General features: G+C 46.1%; 3 protein-coding genes across 12 annotated transcripts in view; 2 read left to right on the forward strand and 1 right to left on the reverse strand.

Annotated features, from left to right (window-relative positions):
• Nucleotides 1–955: 955 nt before the first annotated feature.
• LOC122567780 lies at nt 956–7,432 on the reverse strand. Its single transcript, XM_043726765.1, has 7 exons — nt 7,159–7,432; nt 6,402–6,556; nt 6,005–6,193; nt 5,805–5,921; nt 4,763–4,850; nt 4,542–4,680; nt 956–4,415 (listed from the first exon to the last, which is right to left on the reverse strand). Exons 1-7 carry the CDS (start codon nt 7,373–7,375, stop codon nt 4,205–4,207), a joined length of 1,116 nt encoding a protein of 371 aa, XP_043582700.1. The 5' UTR covers nt 7,376–7,432; the 3' UTR covers nt 956–4,204.
• Nucleotides 7,433–8,460: 1,028 nt separating this feature from the next.
• LOC122567788 (macro domain-containing protein CT2219-like) lies at nt 8,461–10,128 on the forward strand. Of its 4 annotated transcripts, none has more exons than XM_043726807.1 (6): nt 8,461–8,609; nt 8,782–8,911; nt 9,127–9,384; nt 9,473–9,589; nt 9,646–9,854; nt 9,938–10,128. In XM_043726807.1, exons 2-6 carry the CDS (start codon nt 8,890–8,892, stop codon nt 10,022–10,024), a joined length of 693 nt encoding a protein of 230 aa, XP_043582742.1. In that variant the 5' UTR covers nt 8,461–8,609; nt 8,782–8,889; the 3' UTR covers nt 10,025–10,128. The 4 variants fall into 4 exon arrangements, with proteins under 4 accessions (XP_043582742.1, XP_043582732.1, XP_043582713.1 ...); XM_043726797.1 differs by having other exon boundaries at nt 8,502–8,660; XM_043726778.1 differs by having other exon boundaries at nt 8,504–8,711.
• Nucleotides 10,129–10,296: 168 nt separating this feature from the next.
• LOC122567634 (serine/threonine-protein kinase MARK2-like) overlaps nt 10,297–23,527 on the forward strand; it is a 51,720-nt gene continuing 38,489 nt past the window's right edge. For 2 of the 7 annotated variants that reach the window (XM_043726614.1, XM_043726625.1), the window contains exon 1: nt 23,122–23,520. Coding sequence is in view for 3 of the 7 variants with exons in the window: in XM_043726669.1 (XP_043582604.1) it covers nt 15,520–15,594 (75 nt within the window). In the remaining 4 variants the exon portion in view is untranslated. Of the gene's footprint in view, nt 11,543–11,594; nt 11,729–15,451; nt 15,595–23,121; nt 23,521–23,527 lie in introns of those variants that run through there. The other 5 variants (XM_043726669.1, XM_043726661.1, XM_043726677.1 and 2 more) reach the window with 5 other exon arrangements.

A 23,527-nucleotide genomic window follows, 5' to 3' on the forward strand; every position in this document is an offset into this window, starting at 1 on the left:
ATGCGAACGATACAGAGCACGAGAGAATAGCCGTATATAACGAAGGTTATGGTGTTACCGGTGGATGCTGGAGTGGCAGGGTGTCCAGTGACTCCCATGTCGGCTTGTTATCCGGACCGCCTCATCGTTATCTGCAATTACCCCAAAACAGCCCCTAGTTTATAAATTATAGGCCATCCCCGTTCCCGTCCGCATCCCTCTGCCTATCCCTATCCCTCCTTCGTTCGTCCGTTGCTGCTTTGTGCCTGGAACCCCCGCCAGGATCGCATCTGTCATCAAACCTGACCAATTACGCTCAATTATTTTGCCAACCCCTTTTACATCCTGATCGCTGTTATCTCGCGATGCCGTTGTTACGCGTCGTCGCGTCATCCTCCGCAAACGATTCATCATCGTTTCATCGAGAGAATACTTTTTACGATCGACGAACGAGCAAAAGTAGAAGGCCGCGTAAGATCCGAGAGATTAACGGACGTAACCTTTCCTTACCGACCCGATCTTTCCGAAAGATCGGCCTAGCCAGCCAACCAGCCAGCCAGCCAGCCAGCCAGCCAGCCAGCTAGCCAGACAGCCAGCCAGAGGGATTCGAGATGTACGCGGACGACAATACGATCAGCCTGCTCCACCTATTGTCGCGGAGATTTCAATGGACATTGCGACAATGAACTGTATCGACAACTGTGCCCCGCGTTGCGCAAATCCCGGGGGACTCCCCGCACCACGACGAGACCAACGTAAGCCTGCTCGACTGTGCTTTTCACGCCCTCTTCCACGGACTACCAGCCGAAATTATTATGTCGCTCGATCCCCTTCTCTCTCTTTCTTTCTCTTCCCATGCACACCTACGTACTTACCTACGGTCCACGTGCAAATTCTGTCCTCCGTCTAATCGTCTCTGCTGTTCATCGACGCCTTGCCAGCAAATTTCCGGTTAATCGAACACGCAACAAACAAACTTGTATAACAGCCTTTATTTTTTGATCGATATGGATACAATTCTGTTTGGCGCGCGCTAACCACGTAACTCGTCGTTTCGCATTGTTTCTCGCGTGTCGCTCGTTACATCGATTCTTACGAGGCTCAAAGCTTGCTGCATATGCATTACGTCAAGCAATACGAGATTCGTTGGTTCCATCCCGTTCCATCGAAGTTTCCCGCGGCATCGCGCCTTCGTTTCACCTTTGTATCCTGCTCTGTAATCTCTTTTCCATAAACGTAAGTACTTTACAACCCCTGCTATGTGTGTGTTTTATTGCTGGCCGATGCGACGCTACGCCGCGCCTGGCCGCGCCGCGCCGCGTCGCGTCGCGTCGCGTAGCGTCGTTGCTAACGCCTCGTAACGGGAAATTGTGAAAGTCACAGGCATCGAGCTACCGCTTCAATCGACCGCTATCTATCGATAATGTTTATAATAAGATTGACTTTAGCACAAAAATACATTTTTATAATTACATCTAGACCATATTTTTGCGTATCAACAATGCCGGCGTATTCTAACTAATTGTATCGTATCGAAAAATTCAAACGGACATCACACGCCACCCTATACACAATATCCTCGATTCGAGACGCACGTCCTTCGAATTGCTCCAGTTACGTGAAAAAAGAAGACACGTCTCTCCGTTCTGTAGACGAAACATCGCGAATCGATCGTTACCACGTTGATTTTCACGTTCAATTTTATTAGATATGTATGCCGATAAGTGAGATACGCGATAACCATAATATCTCTCCTTCGTTCTCCAAATACATTTTTCCTGTGTGTACGCGTGTGTCTGTGTATGTATGGTAGTATATATAACATACGTGTGTGTAAATGTTCATAAATATATGCATATACGTGTGCAATACGTGTGTATATATAAATGTACACGTATTCTATGCGTGTATATATATATAGGTATATACACACAAAAGTTTAACTTTAATACACGCTTGGAAGACAGAGGTTCGTGTTACGCACATATCCCTAATTGTAATATTATTCCTGCGAAACACGCGCAAACATATACGCACGCGTGCAGATTACGCTTATGTACGACGTTTGGGATCGTGTCGTCGATCGGCCGTTCGATTCGATATCCTTTCCCTTGAATAGTCTCGCCGAGATTCGTTTTTCTACCTTCTCCATACTTCGCACATAGCGAAAACCTTTACAATATCGTTGATCAAAGATCGACGACCACGTGTATTCGCTTATTCGCCTCGCCCGTTCCCAAAGCACGACGGCTCACCGTCGATTCTTTCGCTCGATCGTCTCAGGGATAAGTTTACGCGTTAAGATATGTATTTATACGTAACAATGGTCTATCCATACGCTATAGAGCAGTAACGAATGTTACTTTAGATTAGTAACGAATTTGAACAGACTTAAGGTAGGCGAAAACTCGACGCGATCGTCAAAGCTTGCGAATCGCGTCGCGGTTTCGTTTCGCGAACGATGGAAAAAGAAGTTGCGAAGGATAAGAAGACGGATCGGACAAACGATACGGATAATTAATCGGGACGCGATTTGTTACGCGTTAACGTTGAATTTCCCTCGAGCAACGTAGGTAGCTGTGCTTCTCTCTCTCTCTCTCTCTCTCTCTCTCTCTCTCTCTCTCGTTGGAAACGTTGGGCTTTCTATACAGGGAGCTTCGCCGATCGCGTCCTAATATATTTACACGATATATTACATCGAGAATTAGAAGATAAAAATGAAAACGACTTAATCTAGCGATCGTCACACATATAAAATGCAAATGCCACACACTGATCCACGATTCGTAAATCGCACGATTTTTGTCTCGCTGGTTTATTTCAAACGCGCTTCAAATAAAACAGCGAAACGATTTCTACTCGACGAAGTAGAATCTACCGTTTATTCGGCCGTTTACGTGAAATTAAATGTCGTATTTGAGTCTTGTCATTTGCGACACGATACGTTTACGACGACGCTGTTAAATACTATGTACATTTGAAAACGGAAGAAATGACGAAAGCTTAAAACTAGCAATCTGAAACCGTCGATCGATGCCGAATGATCTGAGTATCACCGCGATAGAATTTTGCTCGTCTATGCTATTCGTTTTTCTAACGAATCTACTCTCAGCTGCCAGTCAGGGCTTTCCTTCCTCGGAATTTCGAGGAAATCGACGATTCTCTCGCACACTCTCTCTCTCTCTCTCTCTCTCTCTCTCTCCCTCTCTCTCTCCCTCTCTCTCTCTCTCTCTCTCTCTCTCTATTTTTTTTTTATCGTTTTATGATATAAATTACCAAAGCGAAGGATTTCACAAATCATCGGAAGCAAACGGCATCAACTCAACGCGCGTATAAACGAATATCGTAACGTAGAGAAGATTAATCCGCTTCGAGATCGCTCGCTATACGTTAGAATTATGTGTACGAGATTCCTCGCGACTCGCGTCGCAGCTAGCTATCGATAAAAAGTACGAAACACGATACAAACATTTTAGTTCAAGTATACGATTTGTGAGAAAGAGAGTAGTGTATCTCGCGAACGACGTAGTCTTCCGAGTATTCCCTCCTACGTAGACGATGTTTATTAATCCGCGTTATCCACGACAGGGAAAAGCGAACCGATATCTACCAACTGGAAATCTATCGATACAACCATCAGAGCTCGCGAACACGAATTTAACACGAACACGGTGTATCTTAGTTAATAATTATCCCGAACGTTGCTCGTTCGTTACTTTGATCCGTCCCAATCGATCGTTTTTTGCAACCAACGACTTTTACAGAGACAAGTTGTAGCCGTTTGCGACCGACCTAAAAGTACGAACCAATGAAGTTTCGTTTGACGCCTACGCATCGATACGAGTTCCAAACGGATGGCAAAGAACGCGTTTCACGAATTGGGCAATCATAACCGCACGGATGTTTCCTTTTTCCTCCGGTTAATATCGTTAACTCTGAATAGGACAATTTGACGCGAATAATGGTTTACAAACGTTCAGGGAACATGGATAAAATGTTGACGTTGGCGTACTGTCGGGATATAAGTTTCAAACGAACGTAGCTCCGGATTCTGGAAGGAACGTTTGCATCGATGAATTGTTGTATCAAGGTGGACCAAGACAATATCGTATCACGTCGTCGACGACAGCGACGATTACGCGACCACAGAGAAGAGCATCTCGTAGAAAAGATTGGTCGTTCTCCAAGTGTTGCATCGCCTTAGGCAGCGTCCCCCAGAAAGCTCTTACTCCATAGTGTCGTATTTGACTTTCTTCACCTTGAAGTAACGATAGGCCGCATAACCGGTGATAGTAAGTAGAACGGCAACAGCCAACGTCGAACCAACCGCGACAGGCGCTGTTTCGTCCCGAAATCCGCGCGCGCTCAACGACGTGCACGAGAATTCCACTGCAAACTCGTTGTTCTTGAATTTGAACGGCTGCAGCTTCATGTCCCTGAAATGTCGAATAAAAATCCATCCGCCGATTATTAACTATCGCCAACTTAATTATTAACACGATTCTCTATACTCGAGGCAGAATTTCCTAAGATTAATTTTTGCGCTTGATATTTGTTAATACCTGAGGAGCACTATGGCGTGATTTTTCCCATCGGTCAATTGAACTTCCGTTTCTTCGCTGCAAGCGTACGACTTTCCAACCGGTGTCGGGAACAGCATGGAGCTGTGCTTTTGTCCGGTACTCAATCTAATCGTTTTGTCTTGAAACAAAAATAATTCGTGATTATCCGATCGGCGAAACGAACATCTCGCGCGACGAGCCTTCCGTTCGAATCGACTTACTTGGTTGATCGATATTTACGAAGTGTCGATCGCTCGAGTTGTACGTTAGTTCGATCTTCTCCACGTACCAACGTTCACCACCGGGTGTCTGAAAAAACAATTCGTTTCCTCCGTTATTTCACCGTCGTCTTCGGAATCCGATCAATTTCGATCGAAGGATGGACGATGAATTTTTCGGACGATGTAACGGCATTAACGGAAATCGAAAGTCGTCGCGTACGGATGAAAAAAACCCGAAAGAATAGAATCGCAGAAAATTGGAAGGAGGAAAAAGGGTTGGTCGCGTATCGATTTGTACGAGAGAGAGGGTAACGCAACATTCGTGACCTCGACCGTTTCTAGGAATGGCCCGTGTATAACTAAGCCTATAACTAAAGGAAGGAAGATTATTACGCGTCTGCTTGTCCAGACAAATTAATTTATCGTAAAACGTAAGCTTTACGTAGGCATCTTAAAAACGTAGCTTCCCTAAAGTACGATATTTTCGTTAAAATGATCTTAATTTTTTAATTTAATTTCCATATGCGGCAGAAGCCCGTTAGATTGCGAACGCAGTTGCAAAGTGCATGTAAATTACAAAAATTTAAACAACGACTCCTACTACGCGCCAAAAGAAACCGAGAGGAACTTCAGTACAAAACAGTAATTGTTAGCAATTGTGCACATCTTATGGACTTAGGGGTTGGAGCTTCTAAATTTAGACGTAAACCTACGCGGTAAAAATATATCCACTTGCCTGAATGTCTCCAAAGTAATTAAAAATTTAGTAATTCTGACAGTGGTGGATAGTACACAGGATCGTTTATCAAAATGATACCGATATACGTCAACTTATATACGATTTATCGTACGATAAGGCCACTTCAAGGTTACTCAATGTTACGGCGGAATCAGGAAGATGTTGATAAAATTATTTGGAAATCAGCTGGCAGGTCCTACGATTCCTATAAGCTCTAGGCTTTAAATAACTAGGGAACTAGTAGCCAAGAAAAAGCTGAGACTATAGTAAGAAAAATCGCAGGAAAAACGATGTGTTACCTACCTTTGCGAAGCTCCATGATAGTATATACGCATCCCACTTGAGCAACATCGTCACTGTATTTTCGTTATCGCAATTGCCGGTCACGGTAGCGTCGGTCGGAACATAAATATTCGCCTCCTAAAAAAGAAACAAAATTTTCGATGTCTTATTCTTTTCCCACAATTTTCCTCTTGTATTTCCTTTACGCTGTCTTATCTTACATCGTCTTCTCCCTTTTTCGTGCGATATTTCACGGTGATCAGGGCGTCTACTTGCAGAAGAATACAAGCTTGTCCATTATTACCGTCCAGACGATACAAAGGTTGCTCCACGGAAGATGATCTATGCGTCGTTGTTGACTCCGAGGACATTGTAGTAGTACTCTTCGCTTCGTTCAAATTTCCCACCAGCTTTAAAATACATCGATATCAAGATTATTCTTTGAAAAAAGAGGATTTAATATATGTATGTAGGTGTGTCGATGACGAGAACTACTATTAAAACTAGATGTAAGTGACGATGAAATGGACTTTGGTGCAGATTACGGGAATAACGAATTCATTTTGCTACATCATTTGCGCGATTGCGTTCGTTCACGTTGTGGGAGAGTGTTCTTACCAAAGTCTGAGATGGCGAAGTCTTCGACTTGGACTTGGAACCCGGAAAGTCGATGAGAATTTTCGGTGTTCGACGTGTCGTGTATAGTTGGTCGTCCAATTTTTGCGGCGTCGGCGATGAGCTAGGTACGCTGAACGCGGTATTCAGGACACACCCTGAAAGAAAATATCATTTGTTACGATACGACGAGCTAGGTTCCTTGATCATAAACTCTTTGCCACTGTCCTTCCCAGGAAGGTGCGCGCGTCGATGACTTTTTCATTGAAAATTTCTCACCCCTATCACTCTCAATGAATGATTCAGGGTAGTTGACTTTATGAAAACCGCCCCGTAAAAATGACGTCGCGCGCTATCGCGTGGAGCATCTGGTGAAACGTTGCTCCCTTATTTTTATGGTAGTCGCGTTAAAATCTTATTCATCGACATGACGTTGCGAATTAACGATGTAATTGTGAAATACAGCAAGAAGGATACAGCAACGCTGAAATGAAAATCTCAATCTCATGAACATGTCAGCGAAGTTCGACTGACACAATGTCCTCTGCTCTCGTTCCGACTATTCGGTTAATTAAACTCCTTAGGTTTTACAACGTGATATTCAACGTAATGTTGCAAACGTGATGAAAGCAGAACGCAGCAACTTGATAGTTAACCAGCATAATAAGTCGATTGGTTGCGCCACGATCGAATCAGTTGGATTTCTAGTTCGATTAAGCAGCCCTATTGCTAAGTCTGATAGTTAATCGAAGAAACTCACAGAATATAAATATCGCCTTGGTGTTATCCATACGGTGTGGCATCTTTTTCTCTTTGCCTGTACTCGCAACGTCGACAAGTATGAAACAAATAAGTCTGATCTGGTCGGTTGTGTCGGTCGCACGTAAGACGATTTCACCTAGGCGACGTACGCGAAGCTTGTGTGCCGAACGCGAACGCTCAGGCGCAGATGGATCGATAATTGGAGCTTTTAGCATGCGCTGCAAAGTCTTTCCCTATACAGAGAAACGTAGTGAAATAAAGCACAAGAATATAGGTTCGTTCGGTATTTCTCTTCGGGGTGGCGTTGCTGATGACGTTGAATGTTAGCGTTGGCGTTGGCGTTAGCGTTGGCGTTGACTTTGTGGTTGGATTCGACATTGGCGTCGGCATCAACGTCACCGTCGGCGTCGGCGTCGGCGCGCTTTTCATTAATTTTATGCGCCTTCAATCTATAGATATTTCTACTTAACGATGATTCCTCAACTCTATTAAATGAAACGACGATGAGTAGTAAAATCGAACGATGCTCTCGTTTCGACAGATAGCTCGATATGTTTTCTTAATCGGTAGTATTTGGATAATAACGAACGTGAGAAATATTTCGTTCTAGCTACGACCAGTGACAAAAGAAGTGAAGTATCCAGGTACGCAAGAATCTCTGTACGCGAAAGTATTACGTTTAAAGATTATGTTATCCTTATTTTGATAGAACTTTCTGACAAAGCTTGGACATTTGACCCATAAATAGAACGATATCAAATAACGGTATATCTCTGTTTCGTCATTTGATATCTATATAAACCACCTTCTTCGAGAAGGAACCGCAACGATGACGACCGTTACTTACGACTTACGTCATTATCCTTCTGACATTCGACTATTAAAATTGCGTTCCGTCGTACTTTTACCTAGCGTGAATAAGTTCGTGTTCGTAAAATCTAGCGATTTTACACAGTGGGTAATCACCATACGTATCACCGTTGCATCTATTATAATAAATTTTGTATTTTAGTATATTGTATTTATTACCATGGAACGTTGAATTTTAAACAGCTTCAGGAAAATTATAAAAATAAGGAAATTTAATTGCATACTCGGTATATGGAGCGTAATGTACGAGGCCAAAGAACGGTAAACTATGGAAAGAATTTATCGTATATATCTAAAACGCGAAAATTAGAATAAATCTTGCGTGTGAACCATGTATGGACAGAGATGTCGGTTTAAATACAGTATTCGATAATGGAAACAGATGGCGCACTCGAATTGTAAAATTAGCGATACGTTTGCATCGCATTCCACCAGATGTCTCTATGCAAATTTCGTTGCGGCAGCGATTGTCCTCCAACTACGTTTTCGCCGGCCACGACCGCAGACGAGATAGAAACAAAACAAGACTTTGGCATAGTTCTTGTCGTGTAAACTGGAATTCTGTACGAAGCTGCAAAGGTTCGAACTTGGCTTGAACTTTTGATTCGAGGAAGTAGAATTCGATGATCGGTAAAGGTTGTTAACGATTTTTTCGAGTGGAAGACTATGTTGACACTCAGAGTAAGGGACGAGGGGATATCAAGGGCCAAGTGAACTGCGTAGTGAGGGAAGAATTATTTTTGATTTCCAGGCGAACGTCGTCGATCGTTTCGCAGTTACCGCCGTAGTTCGACCCATAGTTGAACATTTCTTGGTTCAGAAGAGTTTTGCTACGTCTGTCAATCATCCTGAAGCGAAGATGTCGTTCGAAGTTGAGAAACGTAAGGCAAACGATCATTTTGTTTATTTCGATAGTTATGTAAAGGTTGATGTTGTCGATCGTTCGATACGATGGCGAACATCGATATGTAAACTATATCGTTCTAAAATAGAACAAACACTTGATTGCTATTGGTTGTTTGTTCTGTTGGTAGAAACGATAGGAAATAAAACGACACGAAATGTCGTCGATTATCATTGAATTTCTGTTGAATAGAGAAATTCTTGACCATGCCACTAGAAGAAAAAAGAAAATATTATAAAGGGAGCGTAATTACGTTGGACCAAATTCCAACGTGGGTGGAATATTGGACTAAAAATAAAGGAAATATCGGTATAATGAATCTCGAGAAAGTCGAAAAGGTCGAGGAGGAAATGGCTAAGAAAATTTCGATATGGCAAGGAGATATCACCTCCCTCGAAATAGACGCGATCGTTAATGCAGCAAACTCGAGTCTTCTCGGCGGCGGCGGAGGTATTCATACATAGGGACATTCCCTAGAAATAAGAATCGATAAAGTATAGCCCGGTATATCGAGAAGTGTAAAATATCTATTCCCTAGTTGATGGAGCTATTCACAAAGCTGCTGGACCAAATTTAAAGAAAGAGTGCGCTACTCTGGGAGGATGTCGTGTCGGTGAAGCAAAAATAACTGGGGCTTATATGTTGCCTGCAAAGCGTTAGTATGACAAACTCATAGTCAGGGGTTGTATTTTCATGGGTGTAACTTTTTAGATGTCATTCATACGGTTGGTCCGCAAGGTGAAAAGCCAGAAAAGTTGAAGGAGTGTTATGAAAATAGTTTAACAGTTGCCAGAGCAAATGAGTTGCGCACAATTGCTTTTCCTTGTATATCAACAGGAATTTATGGATATCCTCAAAGACCAGCAGCCAAAGTGGCTTTATCAACGGTCAAGAAGTTCCTACTCGACAACAAAGACAGCGTAAGATTTCATTTTGACGAAATATGGCAACATTACAGTCCGATGTAGCGTGTCAAGATATTGATGCCTGTTTGAAATTGCAGGTGGATAGAGTAATCTTTTGTCTATTCTTGAAAACCGACAAAGACATATACGAGGAATTGTTACAAAAATATTTTGCTATCGATTAGAGGGCTCTCAGACAGAAGTATCCCATGTTTTGAGGTTAAACTCGAAACGAACAAAGCTAAACTGTATCAGTGTACATTCGTCGAATAATATTCGTAGAAAAGTATGAAAACGAGATATTTTTCCTAGACATCTCCTCCGTTCGAAGCGAATTCGGGAATTCGGTCGTTGATGGTAGGAAACGCGTCGCGAGAATATATAGGTGATTCGAATGTTGGCGGGTTGTCGCATCGTTCGCCGCCGCGTAGCGTCGGTGATCAGTGCGATTACAGCGCCGCGACTTTACGGCCCATCCGCATCGTGTTTCGACCCGACGACGGTGCGTCGCCATCTTGAAAAATCGAAGTGTGGTAATGTCTGTATGTGGTAATAGGTGGGGGACGGTCGTTAATGTGGTGCGTCTCGTACGGAAAATCTGTCACAAATGGGTAAATATCTCTTGTATCGAAGCCGCTCGATCAAAGGATCGGCTCGGTTTTGATTTATCTCGCGACGAGCTAAACGTAAGAACGCTGGCAAAAGGAGCACACCCATAGTTCCGTAGTGCTCTTGCCGATCTGTCGTGGCGAAGGTGCGTTCTCTCAACCAAGATCGCGGCTAGTGAGTAGTGCTTGCGTCCAAGGAGTACAGTGTCATTTTTGTGGACAGTTTTCACGATTTTAAGGTCAATCACATGGTCGAGATTGCATTTTCGTCGTCTCACCGTTAGGAAAGCAACGTCGTCGACGTCGTCGACCGTCGAAAACGGAGTATGTGCTTATACGAATTCGTGGCGTGAAAATCGTCGAATTAGTCGAATCGATCGCAACGGTCATAACGGTCGAATCGAATTTAAAATATTGGGATTTCGTGGTCGGAACGAAACATAGGTTGTATCCCCTCGGTCGATCGGTCGGACAAGGCGGACGTACGGACGGAGTCCCGTAATCCTGAATGGCCGCCGCCACCGCTTTCTAGGTTACTGACGGACATCTAAAGAGAGTGACAGAGAACGACCGAGTGAAAGAGTATACGCGCACACGAGAGGGATAGAGAGTGAAAGAGTAAGAGAAAGATAGGAAAGGAGGCGTAGTGGAAAGAGAACGAACGAGAGGGAACGTTGTCTAGAGAGAAAAGAAGAGAAGAGCAAGGAAAGGAAAGGAAGGGAAGAGAAGAGAAGAGAAAGAAAAATAGCGTGTGAGCGAGCTAGCGCGTGCGCTCACTCACTCACTCACGCCTTTATACACGAGCGAGTACCGATGTGCGGCCTCCGAGGTACCCGATCACCATCGTCTCTCGGGTGTATTTCTCGTGTTAGTCGCCGATCTCAGATCGGAGACTCGTTGCATGCGGCAGACGAAGCTTGAATCGCTGGTGCTGCTACAGCCGCTGGTGCTGCTACCACCGCTGCCGCTGCCGTCACCGCCGCCGCCACTTCCACCGCTGTCTTCGTCGTGCACCTCGACTTCGACGCTGAGACTTTACCTTAGATAAACGCGTGCTGCTTTCGTACTCGTACGCGTGTATATGCATCTCGACGCGTACGTATCTTAACGGACTAGTGATATATCCCCGTGTTGCGTCCTACCTAGCAGTACAAGTGGGTGTGGGTTTCGTTCGTATGACTGGCGTGTATGCATGCGCGTGTGTTCCCGTCTACATATACGTGAAATTGCGCTCGCGCGTACCATATCGCTCGTTTATATGCACGGTCGTGTAACGTGGTGGTAAGTATGAAAAAAAATCAGGCTCCAGAGGAAGGAGTTGCCGGCGAACCATGTCGCGAGAAGTTGCTTCCTTTTTTTCCATTTCTCCTTCTCTCTGCTGTCTCCTCCGATGTGGCTCTCAACTCGGAAAAGGCTTCTTCCCCCTTGACTCCGATTCTCGTCGTATTTTCTCACTGCTTCTCTCTCACCTACTCGTGCTTTCGTTCGCCGACCTAACCCCACATTTTGTTCGTTCGCGTCTGTCACGAGCATGCCTCGAGCCTGACCGGGGGCCGGGTTTCTCGTTGATGTATCGTTCCGATGTCGGAGCAGTATACACGACCACCGAAATACCGTGTTTCCACATCAAAAAGCGGTCAAAGTGCGTGAAACCGACTCGGTTGCAAGAAACGAAGGAAAAATGGTCACGTCGCCGAACCAACGCTTACTCGTTGTCAAGATCGCTTTCTCGCGTAACATATGTACGTACATATATATATATATGTGTGTACATACGTGTTGCACGTCGTAATCGAAATATATTTTTACCTGTCTCAGACCCTCTTGTTCCTTTCGCCGCAAGTTACTCACGCTTCTCGATGCTATCAACCTTTTTCGATCGACGCGTCAGGACCCAGGGAAACGATCACCGGCTGTAATATCGATTTATCGATGTCTTCGATCATTCACGCGAACCATCGCGTTTTCCTGTCTTGTACGAAACTGTTGCAATCGTCCGTCGTAAAATATTTTTTCGCCGCGATCTCTCTCCTTATTTCGATTTCGTTTATTCGTTTTCAACTTGCACCGATTTTGCGAGAATTCAATTTGCAACGATAAGCCGATGTCGCATCACGACGATCGATCGGACGATGCCGATGGAATTTAACGCGACTCGTTCGAACGATATCACGAGCATCGATCATTTTTAACAACCCTCTGTACTTTCACAACCATCGGTTCACGATCACCGAGATATCCGAGCATTGTTCTCCAAACGATCGCGCACCGTTTCTTAAAAGGCAAACACGCTCGATGCGCGAAAAGCTTGGCATTTGGTCGTTACTCGTACTACGACCGTCTATGTACGTGCCTATATATGTATGTGTGTGTATGTATGTATATCTCTGCGTACGAGCGCGCGCGTGCGTTTGTTCGTTAGGTATCGCCGGTTGTTGTCGAATAGCTTGGTATTATTATCGTCGAAGTTTACACCGCTTAGCGTCACGTTTGTCTCTTTGCCGTTCTTTTCTCGATCGATCTGAAACTTTATTTTTCCTAGTGAACGAGCCAGCGAAGAAAATAGATAGGAAGGGGAACAGGTAGGTAGGATGTATAAAGGGAGAGGGGTGCGAGTGCTGGTTGTTACTCGTTAGCCAACGATTTATTCTTGGATTACGTTATGGAACCCTGGTTCGCGAGTTTATGTAATAGTCTTGGTCCGTGGCTAGCGCGCTACAATTAACGGAAAGGCGAAACAAAGCGAAGCAAAACAAACGGGAAACTTTCCTCGCGATTCACCGAATCACTGAGCCGAAATAGGAAACGCGCACGCGTTTTTCTCACTCTGTTGCGTGTAAGTCGCGTCGGCTCGTTAGATTCTCAAGCTCGAAACGATAACGTTTCGTTCGCGTGTAAAGACGATCGCGAAGGGAGCGGCGGTGGCAGCGGCAGCGGTAGCGGTAGCGGCGGCGGTGGCCGGTGGTTTGAGAAGTTTCGGAGTAGTTGTAGCGGCCACCTCTTTGCTGCGCGTGTACCGCTGACCCACTTCACTTCATAGGGATGGTCTGAAACCTAATTTCGCCCGACGCGATGCTCCCAGTGCAAACCACCTTCGACCGAACGAGAGAATCGTTGCCGCGTTCGCGATCTCTCGTACCGCCGCCGCGAGTATAGTCACGATCGTAGACACGGTCGTGCGCGCACTTCAACAGCCGGTTCAAGCTTCGACGCTAGCGCACGCGTCATTCCCTCGCCGCGAAATTCCCAATACAACTTCTCCTCGATTCGCGCGAATATGAACGCGACCGCGTTTTACCGATTCACTGACGATTCGCTCACGCTCGCCCTCGATGATTCTATTATTAGCTGGAAACGCCTCGCAGGTGTCCGAATAAAATTATCTTCGAAACACCTGTTTCTCCTTCGTTCGGATTCGAGCCCATTGACAGATCTTGTCGCGTGGTTACTATCTCCGATGCGATACGCGCAGTGGATACACAAGATACGCGTACACGTCCTTAATATTTGATATGTTCGAGCTGTCGGTCTGTGGCTTTCCCGTTGTTAAGTGGTCGACCAAAGGCGGAAGCGTGTCGCTTTGCGTTTTGTGTCTCGACGAAGGGTGCGCGTTGCAGCGAACGTTGGAGAATTTATTCTCCGGTCGAAATTAGTCGCAGAATCGTTTCGTATCGTGACGTTCGCGTGGATAATGTTTGGAACGGAGCAGGACGGACTAATAATCTCTGCGGCGAGGAACGACTTTCGCCAACCTTGTTTCACCCGAGAAATTCGCGCTGGAACGTCCGAACGCGTACACGCGCGATAAGGTTGACACGAGGCGCGCGATTTCATCGATAACTTCCTTTTCTTCGCTATCGTGTAGCCGGTCTCCGTTTGTATTCGTTGTCGGGGATATCGTTCCATATGGTTGGATCGAAATTTTGGCAAAAACCAAACTGAAACTATCGCCGTCCACCATTTACGCTTCGGTGACCATTTTTTTGGAATTCTTACTGTTCGATCGATTCGCGGAAAAGTTGGTTTTGTCCGAGGAGACACACGGTGGAAGCGTCGACGAGAAGGTAATCGAGCGAACATCAGCGCGCGAGTGTCACACGGAGAAGCAACGTCCATTTGAAACGCTCGGATACACCACGCGGCGAAGTTTATCGTTTTCTCTTTTTCGCCGTTGGAAACGCCGCCGCTTTCCCCGAGTCGATACCTTTCGCGCGCGATTTTCCTATTTTCCGAGCTTTCGTTAGCTCTGATCGCACGAGCCTGTATGCGTAAAGACCGGCACAAAGCGCGAGACTTTTACCACGGGTCAGACAGGCGAGAGCCAAAGTTGGCCCGATGTTACGTTCCGATGTACAGTCGGTAGCAAGGTATGATTCACTCTCTCGCCTACCTGTACAGGTCGGGTTTCTATGGCTGACTTAACGCAGCAGGATTCACGTCGCCGTTCGCGTACCGAATCGTAGAACCTCGGGTTTGCGCCCAACTCCTCTCGAAGGTACGTCGAACTTCGAGATCGTGGACAGGCTGTTTTCCACGCAATTGGTACGCGGCTGACAAATAGATCGCGCTAACTTTTCTCGGCGAAACGGATCGAAGGCATTTGGCGATGTTCCTCAATCGTGCGTCACGATGATCGGTAACGTCACCGACGAATCGAAAACATTTTCGCTCGATCCACGCTCGGATTCTGAGCGTAGCGCGTACATTATTCCGAGCGTCGCGTGAAAAACGCACCGCATCGCGACGAAGCAGATTCTCCTCGCCGTTCGAAACGAACGTATTCGGTTGGCCGCGTTATTAACAAAGGACGGTCGGTCGGTCGATGATCGATGGACCAAACTTATTAAATTGGATCTCGCATCGATGACCGTCGACGCGAGGACAACCGTACCTTTGGCTGTCTTTCAGATTTATGAAGATACATTTTCATTAGCCGTTGAATCTATTCTGAAAGCAGTTGCCGCAAAGGAAGTTTTAATCGTTGGTTCGTACATTCTGTTTCAGGCGTAGGGGGAGAGGGTGCATCGTCGAAGCGTTGGAGGGTTTGAGGCAGTGAAACTGGCTGGCCTACAATGTCCGCTAGTATGCGGAGTACTTTGCAAACCGTTCCAGAATCAGTGCCGGCCGACCACGTCACAAACTCCAAAGTAAGTACGAAAACATGAGGAACGCCAAGCTCGTTACGCTCGTGTAATCGTAACTGTTTTTTCTCGAGGACGAAACGGCGCGCCGTGTATGCGCGCTCATGCGAACGTGTCCTTTCCGCGCACCATAAGGTGCCCGTAAATGTCAGGCTTCTGCGATCGGTTGGCGCGCGCTCTAAGACGCTCCGAGCTGCGATTTCGTACGTTCGCGTTCCAACTATAATTTCCATTTCTCTGACCGAAGAAAATGTAATCAGCGCAAGAACGACACGGTCGCCGTTTCGTCGGTCGATAATGTGCCTTGTCACGCAAAACGTGTTAAGGGTATGGTTGAAGGTTGAACGATTACGCCTGGAAGAAGGTTACGTCCGCGTTAACCGAAAAACGAATTCGCGTAACGACCTAGCGAAACGACGCGTTGATGTTGCGAGCAGAATCGTAGAACTGGTATCGTGGAAGATAAAAAGATGGTCGTTGCTGCGGAGAATACGGTTACCGCGAGCGTAGTCGTCCACCGAGCGTAAGCGTGTATATTTGGTAATGTTGCTCTGTTGTGACGGACGCGTAATTCTAAAGGTGCTTCGTGACGTCTTTGGTTCGAGGTATCGCAGTGTACTAACGTAATGCTTCTCGATAAAATGAGATGATCGAGAACCCGAACGATCGAATTCGTGGGATACCGATTCGCGATGTTTACTCGATCGAAAATTATCGCGATCGTTACGCGAATACTCGATTTTTCCTCGATCGACTAGCTGGGATTCTGTTCTCGCGGATCAGGACACGAACGATACTCGATGACTCGGCTGAACAGGTTTTCACGACTGGTTGCTTTCGAATTTTCTCTCGGCGGTAGTGGCCGTCGAACGCTTTATTCTCCGGACCGGCCGAGCTTTCACGTCTTCGTTTCGTATGCGTCACAGAAACGATCGTCAGTTCCTCGACCGCGTACAACGCTGTCCGGTTTAACGTCCCATAGACCTTCAATAGGGTACATCGAACATGTATACATGGTTTCGCCAGAAACTACTTATTCGGTAGTACGGTCGATGACGCGCGATCCGTTTATCGGCCGGTTAAACGGCCGAAACCCTCGTACATCCGGTGTTCGTCGATCTGGCCCGTACAAACTACGGCGCGCTGTCCATTTTTGCCTCCTTCTTGCTCGTATTAGCGAACAGGAGGCTGGTAAACGAATTTTCTATATTTTCGCGTTATTTACCAGTAAAATGCAGACGGTCCGTCCGATCGGTTAAGTTTCAAGAGAAGCTTCGATAATCGGAGAGAAATTGGCCAGCGTCGCGCAGCGCCAGATGAAACGTAGCGAACTGTACGTTTAATCGCAACTAGTTATTTTCGAGCGATCTAGGCGTAGTCGACGCCGACAGTGACCCGTATTTCGAGTCGTACCGCTTTGAATCGTCTAAGTATCGTCTTTGGTTAACGGGATTCCATCGACTGTTTTAGCTAAGTTTCTTTAGATATTGGAAAGAGGGGAGGGGGGAGTGGAATAGAGAAGAAGTAGTCGATCGATTTCATAAAAGTTCGACGAGAATGTCTAGCATTACCGGCTCGTCAAATCGCGGCGACAATTGGACTATGCGTCGACCAGGATTGCATGGGCGCTGACTCGTTTATAAAGGTCATACGTGTACGTCAGTCGAGTTTAATTCGACTTGCACGACACTCCACCATTGTCACTCCCCCTTTCTTTCCGTCTCTCTTTTACCCACGAGCCGTACCAGCTTCTCTTTTGCGTCGACGAGGTACGAGTTTCCGACGCGCTTAATCGTTGGCGTTGGTAATTGTTGGTTTCAGCCGACAATACCGAGCAACGACAAGGCGGATCGATCGAACGATTGCTCTTTCGCTCGTTCATCTCCTTCCGTATACCGACGAGGAAGCAACCGGCGACACTTTAAGTCGTCGTTCTGTCTTTTCTCGTAACACCGTCCGATCGTCTAGGTTCTCGAAGCGACGAGTCGAAGCAGCCGAACCAGCCTCCGCGAAAGCCCCTACTTACATACACAGATATTTTAAGCTGAAAAAGCGTATTTACGATCTTGTAAGGCGTATAATCGTAACGAGTAGATCAGACGCGACTCGTTAGGGACAAAGGACGACGAGGATAACGTTACCTATGGATCCGTTGGTAAGAAACCATCGACGCTTCCTCGCTCACGGCTCGTCGGGGTTATCGGTTCACCTTGAATCGTGCGAATCCGATTGACCGCGAACTCTACGCTCGCTAGCTGATGTCTAACTTTAGCCACTTTCTTAAACGCATTCGTTTATAATTATTCGTGAATTTAGTTCACGGCATTTCGCCAATTCGCCGCACACTCTGACGCGTATTATCGAAGCTCGCGTTTTCCATGTAGATGCTGATCCTCCTCTGTCGGCTAACGAACGTACCGTCTTTCGTACGAAGGCCTCGCCCCGTTTGCCTTACGTACTTTTCGCAGCCTTCTCGTCTAAGAGGTTGGAAAGATTCAACTGGTTTCTCGATCGTTCGAGATTCTTTCCTGTAGCGTGACTCGGTTCCTATTTCCGCCGTTGTAATTTTCATCGTCCTTTTTCCGATCACCTTATCAAAAAACGAGCAAGAAAAACTCTCTTGTTGCTCTTCCGTGTACGTACATGCTCATTAGATAATCCCCGAGCGTCGCTGTTCAAACACGCAAACTTTAACAATAAGTAGACGATAAACGGGGCACCGATAGAGTTTTAAGGTTATTTAACACGGCTAACGCCAGATGGCGAGCCTTGTCTTTCCGCTCGAATCCATATAATGGGAAGAGAGAGAGAGAGAGAGAGAGAGAGAGACAAAAGAAGTGATCGACGATGGTGTATTTGGTTGGCTGCGCGGTATATATATCGATATATATCGAACGAGCTGTGATATTCACGGTGTAAAGTTTCCTTCTTTGGGCCTCCATCGGTGGAGGTTTTATGGAGAAACCGATTTGAATAATATTTCTACATGTTCGATCGGACCACAGGGTCTCCGAATTTTCGAAACGATGCATCTTTCGGCCTTCGAGCGCAACGTCGAATCTTTTATCCTCGATGCGTCTGTAAAATAACGCGAGACAGCTGCTGGATGGTCAAGAACGACAGCGGCGAACGCCATAAATGGCAGCGTAGTCGTTCATCGAGAAATAATTGTCCGCGTTCGGTATAGGCTCTCCAGCGAGCTCGCTGTCTCGGCTCCAGTCAATTGTTTCCACGTCGATTTCCACCTACGAACGGTAAACAGCTTCGCGGCGCGACCGCGTCGCTACACAATGTATATACGCCATCGAACGATCGTTCGAATATACCAAACGCTTAAAAAATCTGCGCTTTCTATCGCCCAGCCGGTAAACGTGGAAAGAATTTCGATCGAAGTCGGCGTACGAGCGGGCAAAGTAGATCAGCGGTCATCGAAAAGGAAAAGAATTTTTCTTCGAGCATGGCAAAGCGTCTTCTCCATCCTCGATTTTCATCGTGAAAGAAAAAGGTCTTCGCGATTTCACCGACAGAAGGAAAACGTTCGTGTTGCGCGACCGCGTTTCACTTTTTGCGAAAACGCGATTCCGCCGTTGAGACACGCTACGTAAAAAGGAGGAAAACGTCAGATGTAGACGAAACGGGAAACTGTCCGTAGTTAGTTGGGCATCGTTGATCTCTCGGAGATAGGCTTGTACGCGATTCTCGTGTCATTTTAGACGTCGCTCTCGGATTCACGCTGGTAAGGATACAATGTTTTTTGCGGATTAGTCGAATACGGGCGAGATTGGGAGACAAAAGCGACGTCGACCGAGCGATCGACTGAGCGCGCTTGACGACTATGGATGTTTCACGTGTGCCGTCCTCTTTCGTGTTTGATCTTGACGCTGATCGTTGACAAGAACGGCAAACGTTGCAACAGCGGACTCGCGTTCGTCGAATTATTTGCACGTTACGTTTCGTTAAAAGGAAACCGCAACTTAAAAAACTTCTTTTGCCTGCGGTTACGTCGCTCCCGGTGCGATTACGTAACCCCGCTCGACTTTACTCGGTCAGTTTCCTACTCTCTAAATCTCGTTGTCGTTAGGCGTGGATCAGGAAAAAAAACACGATGCCACGATATCGATTCGTGCTCTGACTACTGTTCCCCAACATCTGGAAGGAAAGATTTGCCGCGATAACAAGTATATAATTTCTTGTTTGAAAGCAAAGACGAGGAACGGTGGGAAGTTCGCTGGAGGGGGGCGGTTTTATTCCGAGCGAGCGTGCGACGAGAGATTGACGAAAGTGCTTGTCCATCGTATCTCTCGGCCAATATTAGAAGCAAGCAATTTAATAGCGATCGTTCCTTGTCCTTAAAGCGAATCAGGCACGAACTTTTGACTTTCAAAGGATCGGAAGCGTCTTAACACATTGAGGACGGCAGACGCGAACTCGCGTCTTACGTATTTCATGCGGTATCCTATAAAAACAAATGTGTTTTTACATTACATGCTTGAATAATACCGTTATCAATACATTTGATATAATATCGATCGTTCAGAAAATTCGTTTCGATTTCTAAGGAATTCAATAAAATAATAAACTTTGCTTAGTACGATGTTCTTCATAGGGGGAAATTGTTTTCAAGTATATCACATTAAAAAACGTCGCTAGAAGTAGCTTTAAATGTACTCAATCGCTTTTAGCGAAATATTACACTCGTTGAACGCCGCTCGCAAAGTTCCTTCCGATTTTTAACTCTTTGTTCCACATAAAAAATCGGATCGAAAAGTTTTTCGCCGAGGAGCCTGAGAGATTCTGGAAGGATGGAATATTCGAGTCGCGCGAAAGATGGAGAAAGTTCGTGGAACAAAATGCCACCTGTATAATTCAATAAATGTAATCGAATCGAAATGTATATCGGAACGAACTTTCCGAGCAATCTCTTGAATCTTTTCGATCATTCCCAAAATACGCGGCAATTCGGGCGATATGTTTGTCTGCATATGTTTGAGGCGCAATGCATTTAAGGGGCGTCGTCGTTCTTAGTTTGCTTTCCAAACCGAGGAGGATCGAGTTTTCAAGTGTACGTATCGTCGACGATCGTCCACTTTCTCCTAATCCCTAAACCCATTTCCTACCGTGCGTAGGTCCTTTCGAGGCTGCTTCTATTTTTAATACAATGCCAAGGACGTACTTCACCCACTCATCATTGATTGCACAGGTTTGGACGATCGATAAATCGAAGGTTAAATACACGCGACTCGTCGTCTGTGGAGAATAATAATATCCGCGTCGCACAGGATTCCTACGAAAACTGCTAATCTTTAACAAAGTAAAAGGATCTTCGCGGAACCCTCCATTCTTCTCGGTGAAAAGCTATTTTCGCGTTCGGTCGTTAGTTGTTCTCTCGTCGATCGAAAGACAAGGCGAGATTTCTTTTGTTATCGAAGCGACGTAAACAGAAACGATGAGGATCGTTGCGTCACTTTCGTTAGAACGACGGACTGTGTAGCAAAAGTGTGGAGAACTGGAAAACAGCTTAATTAAGATATTTGTAGCGCGACAGTATCCATCAAAAGTAAAGCACGCTGACGCTCTAATGTTCCGTATTATTCGCGCACGTCTGAGATTCTCTCTCTAGGGACAAATTTCTCGGCTGGCTGTACTCTCTACCGCGCGCATTAACAAACAATTCAGAAGTACAGAGAATGGCAATTTCATGTCGTAACGTGTACGGCAATTTGGACGCCGAAATTACCGATATTGTATACTTTACGATCCTTTCGTTCTAAAACCATAAGGTCCGAGCTGAATTCTTCTTTCTTTTTTCAAGATCCCCCCCCCCCCCGCCATTTTACGCAACGTATCAACGAGCTTTTCCGTCACTGATTAAAAAGGCATTTTTGCAGAGGCTTACTCCATAGAAATTACACGTCGAAACTTTGGACTTTGAAAAGGAATATCGTCATTTCGATAAGACTAGGCTTTCTAGAAATCTAGAAATTAAATAATACAATATAAATAATACACCAAGTAACGTATCGTCAACATTTCGAAGAAATCGTAAGAAAGTTGGTTCATGGTGCGCTTATCGTAGCCGGCTTTAACGCACGAGTCGTTCGTTCTATAGATACAAAAACCGATTCGACGTAACTTTGCAAAGCGTATCGGACGATTCGTTCGGCGGGCTCGTACCCGATGATCGATCGTCGAATCGAGAGCACAGCGTAGCACCCTCCGTGCGTGTCACATTTTGCGTTTAAAATAAAAAATCTCCTCCCTCGCGCTCGGTTCACCGTAAGAAACGGTAAACCAACGATTAACTAGGTCGGTATCTAGATACGGGTGCAAGTGGATCGTGTCAAGGATGCGTACGCGAAGCTGACTCGAGAATCGATAACCGTTCTCTCACTCGCTTTCACGATCCATCGAGTCGATACCGTTGCATAGGGTTCGCTTTCTACATGAGATACCCGCGGACTTCTTCGGGTCGAGAAACTTTCCGATCATTGAACGTATCGACCCCGAACTTTCCACTCTGACAGGCGAACATCTCGCAGCGTGATCGCGCCGCACAGATCGATCATCTTCTTATCCGGTTTCGTCTGCGCGCCGAGAGAAACGAATAGACTCGCAAGATGGCGAAGACGAGGCGCTCTGGCGGAGAAAGGAGAAAGGTCCATCGGGATGGAAACCGCGATCTCCTGTGAGAAACGGGACAAAGGGATTAAGGGATCGCGTAAAAGTCAAACCGGTTTACCTTGACATTAAACGTTTTATCCGTGGACACGGTCTCGGGGGACTCGTTTCGTGCATCTTTTACCATGCACCGACTTCTAAAGTCAATTAATTTAATGGACCTCTGACCCTTTTTATCTGTCTATTCTGTGTGTTATCTTTCCCCCCCCCCCTCCCATCCGCGCCTACCTCGTGCGTTCATTCGCTTGAAATATATTCGTTGCACAACGAACGTACGTATCTAGGCGCGCGATACTGTTTAATTTCTATTCAAGCGGCGGCATCCGATGCACGCAGAAATGCATGCACGTCCAGCGATGTTGTACGTGACTAGGGTAAACGTACGGTGCATAAAAGAGGGCCGTCGTTCAAGTCGTAAGCGCATTTGCTGGCCTCACCCGCCGCCGGCGTTAAACGCTATCGATGCCTGCACGGTCGACGCCTCGCCGGTCGTTTATCAATGGATAATATCGAAACCGATTTCCAGTCGGTATATCGCGCACGTTCGTTCGCAACGTGCGAACCTTTCGAAACTGACCAACGTCTTGCCGAAACGACTCGATCTAATAAGAGAAAGAGATTCGTCTTCGATTTCTGGCAACGATACTTGAACGAATCACTAACGACAATATTGTCGTTTACGCGTTGTGTTGTGTCGAATACGGTGATATGCGTGCACGCGTAGACACGCGGCGGCAAAGAGGGGGGTGGGGGCAGCAGAAGAGGGAAAGAGCATATGCGTGTCAGAAGAGAGACGGAGCGAGAAAGGGAGAGAGTGTATCGGCGGCGGTGTAAGATCCAGTAACGAAAGAGCTCGGGTCGAGCGGAGCGCTCGCGTGTCTCCGTCACGGCCGTTCTACGTTCAGTTAGCAAGAGACTCGCGATCGAGCAGCATACTCGCTCGACTCGTTTGTTAATTCCGTTTCGATCGCGGTTCGCTCGATGCCAGTCACTCTGTGTCCTTCCGTTCGATTTTCGTCCGATACGGTAAACAGAGCGAGAAATCGACACGACCGCGCTTCGATTTTTTGTCTCCTAACTCGACACGATTCTTATCGTTCGTAGCCGCTACCCCTAATAAACAAATACGCGATCGGAATTCGTCGCGCGTGTGTCAATCGTGCGGGAACAACTACCCATCCCGAGAACGTTTCTCGTTGTTGTCGTTTTGCTCGAGATGCTGCGCTCTACGGAAGGTGAACGAGTAACTTCAAGGTATACA

Source organism: Bombus pyrosoma, linkage group LG1 (assembly GCF_014825855.1).
Source record: "Bombus pyrosoma isolate SC7728 linkage group LG1, ASM1482585v1, whole genome shotgun sequence".
Classification (NCBI taxonomy): domain Eukaryota; kingdom Metazoa; phylum Arthropoda; class Insecta; order Hymenoptera; family Apidae; genus Bombus; species Bombus pyrosoma.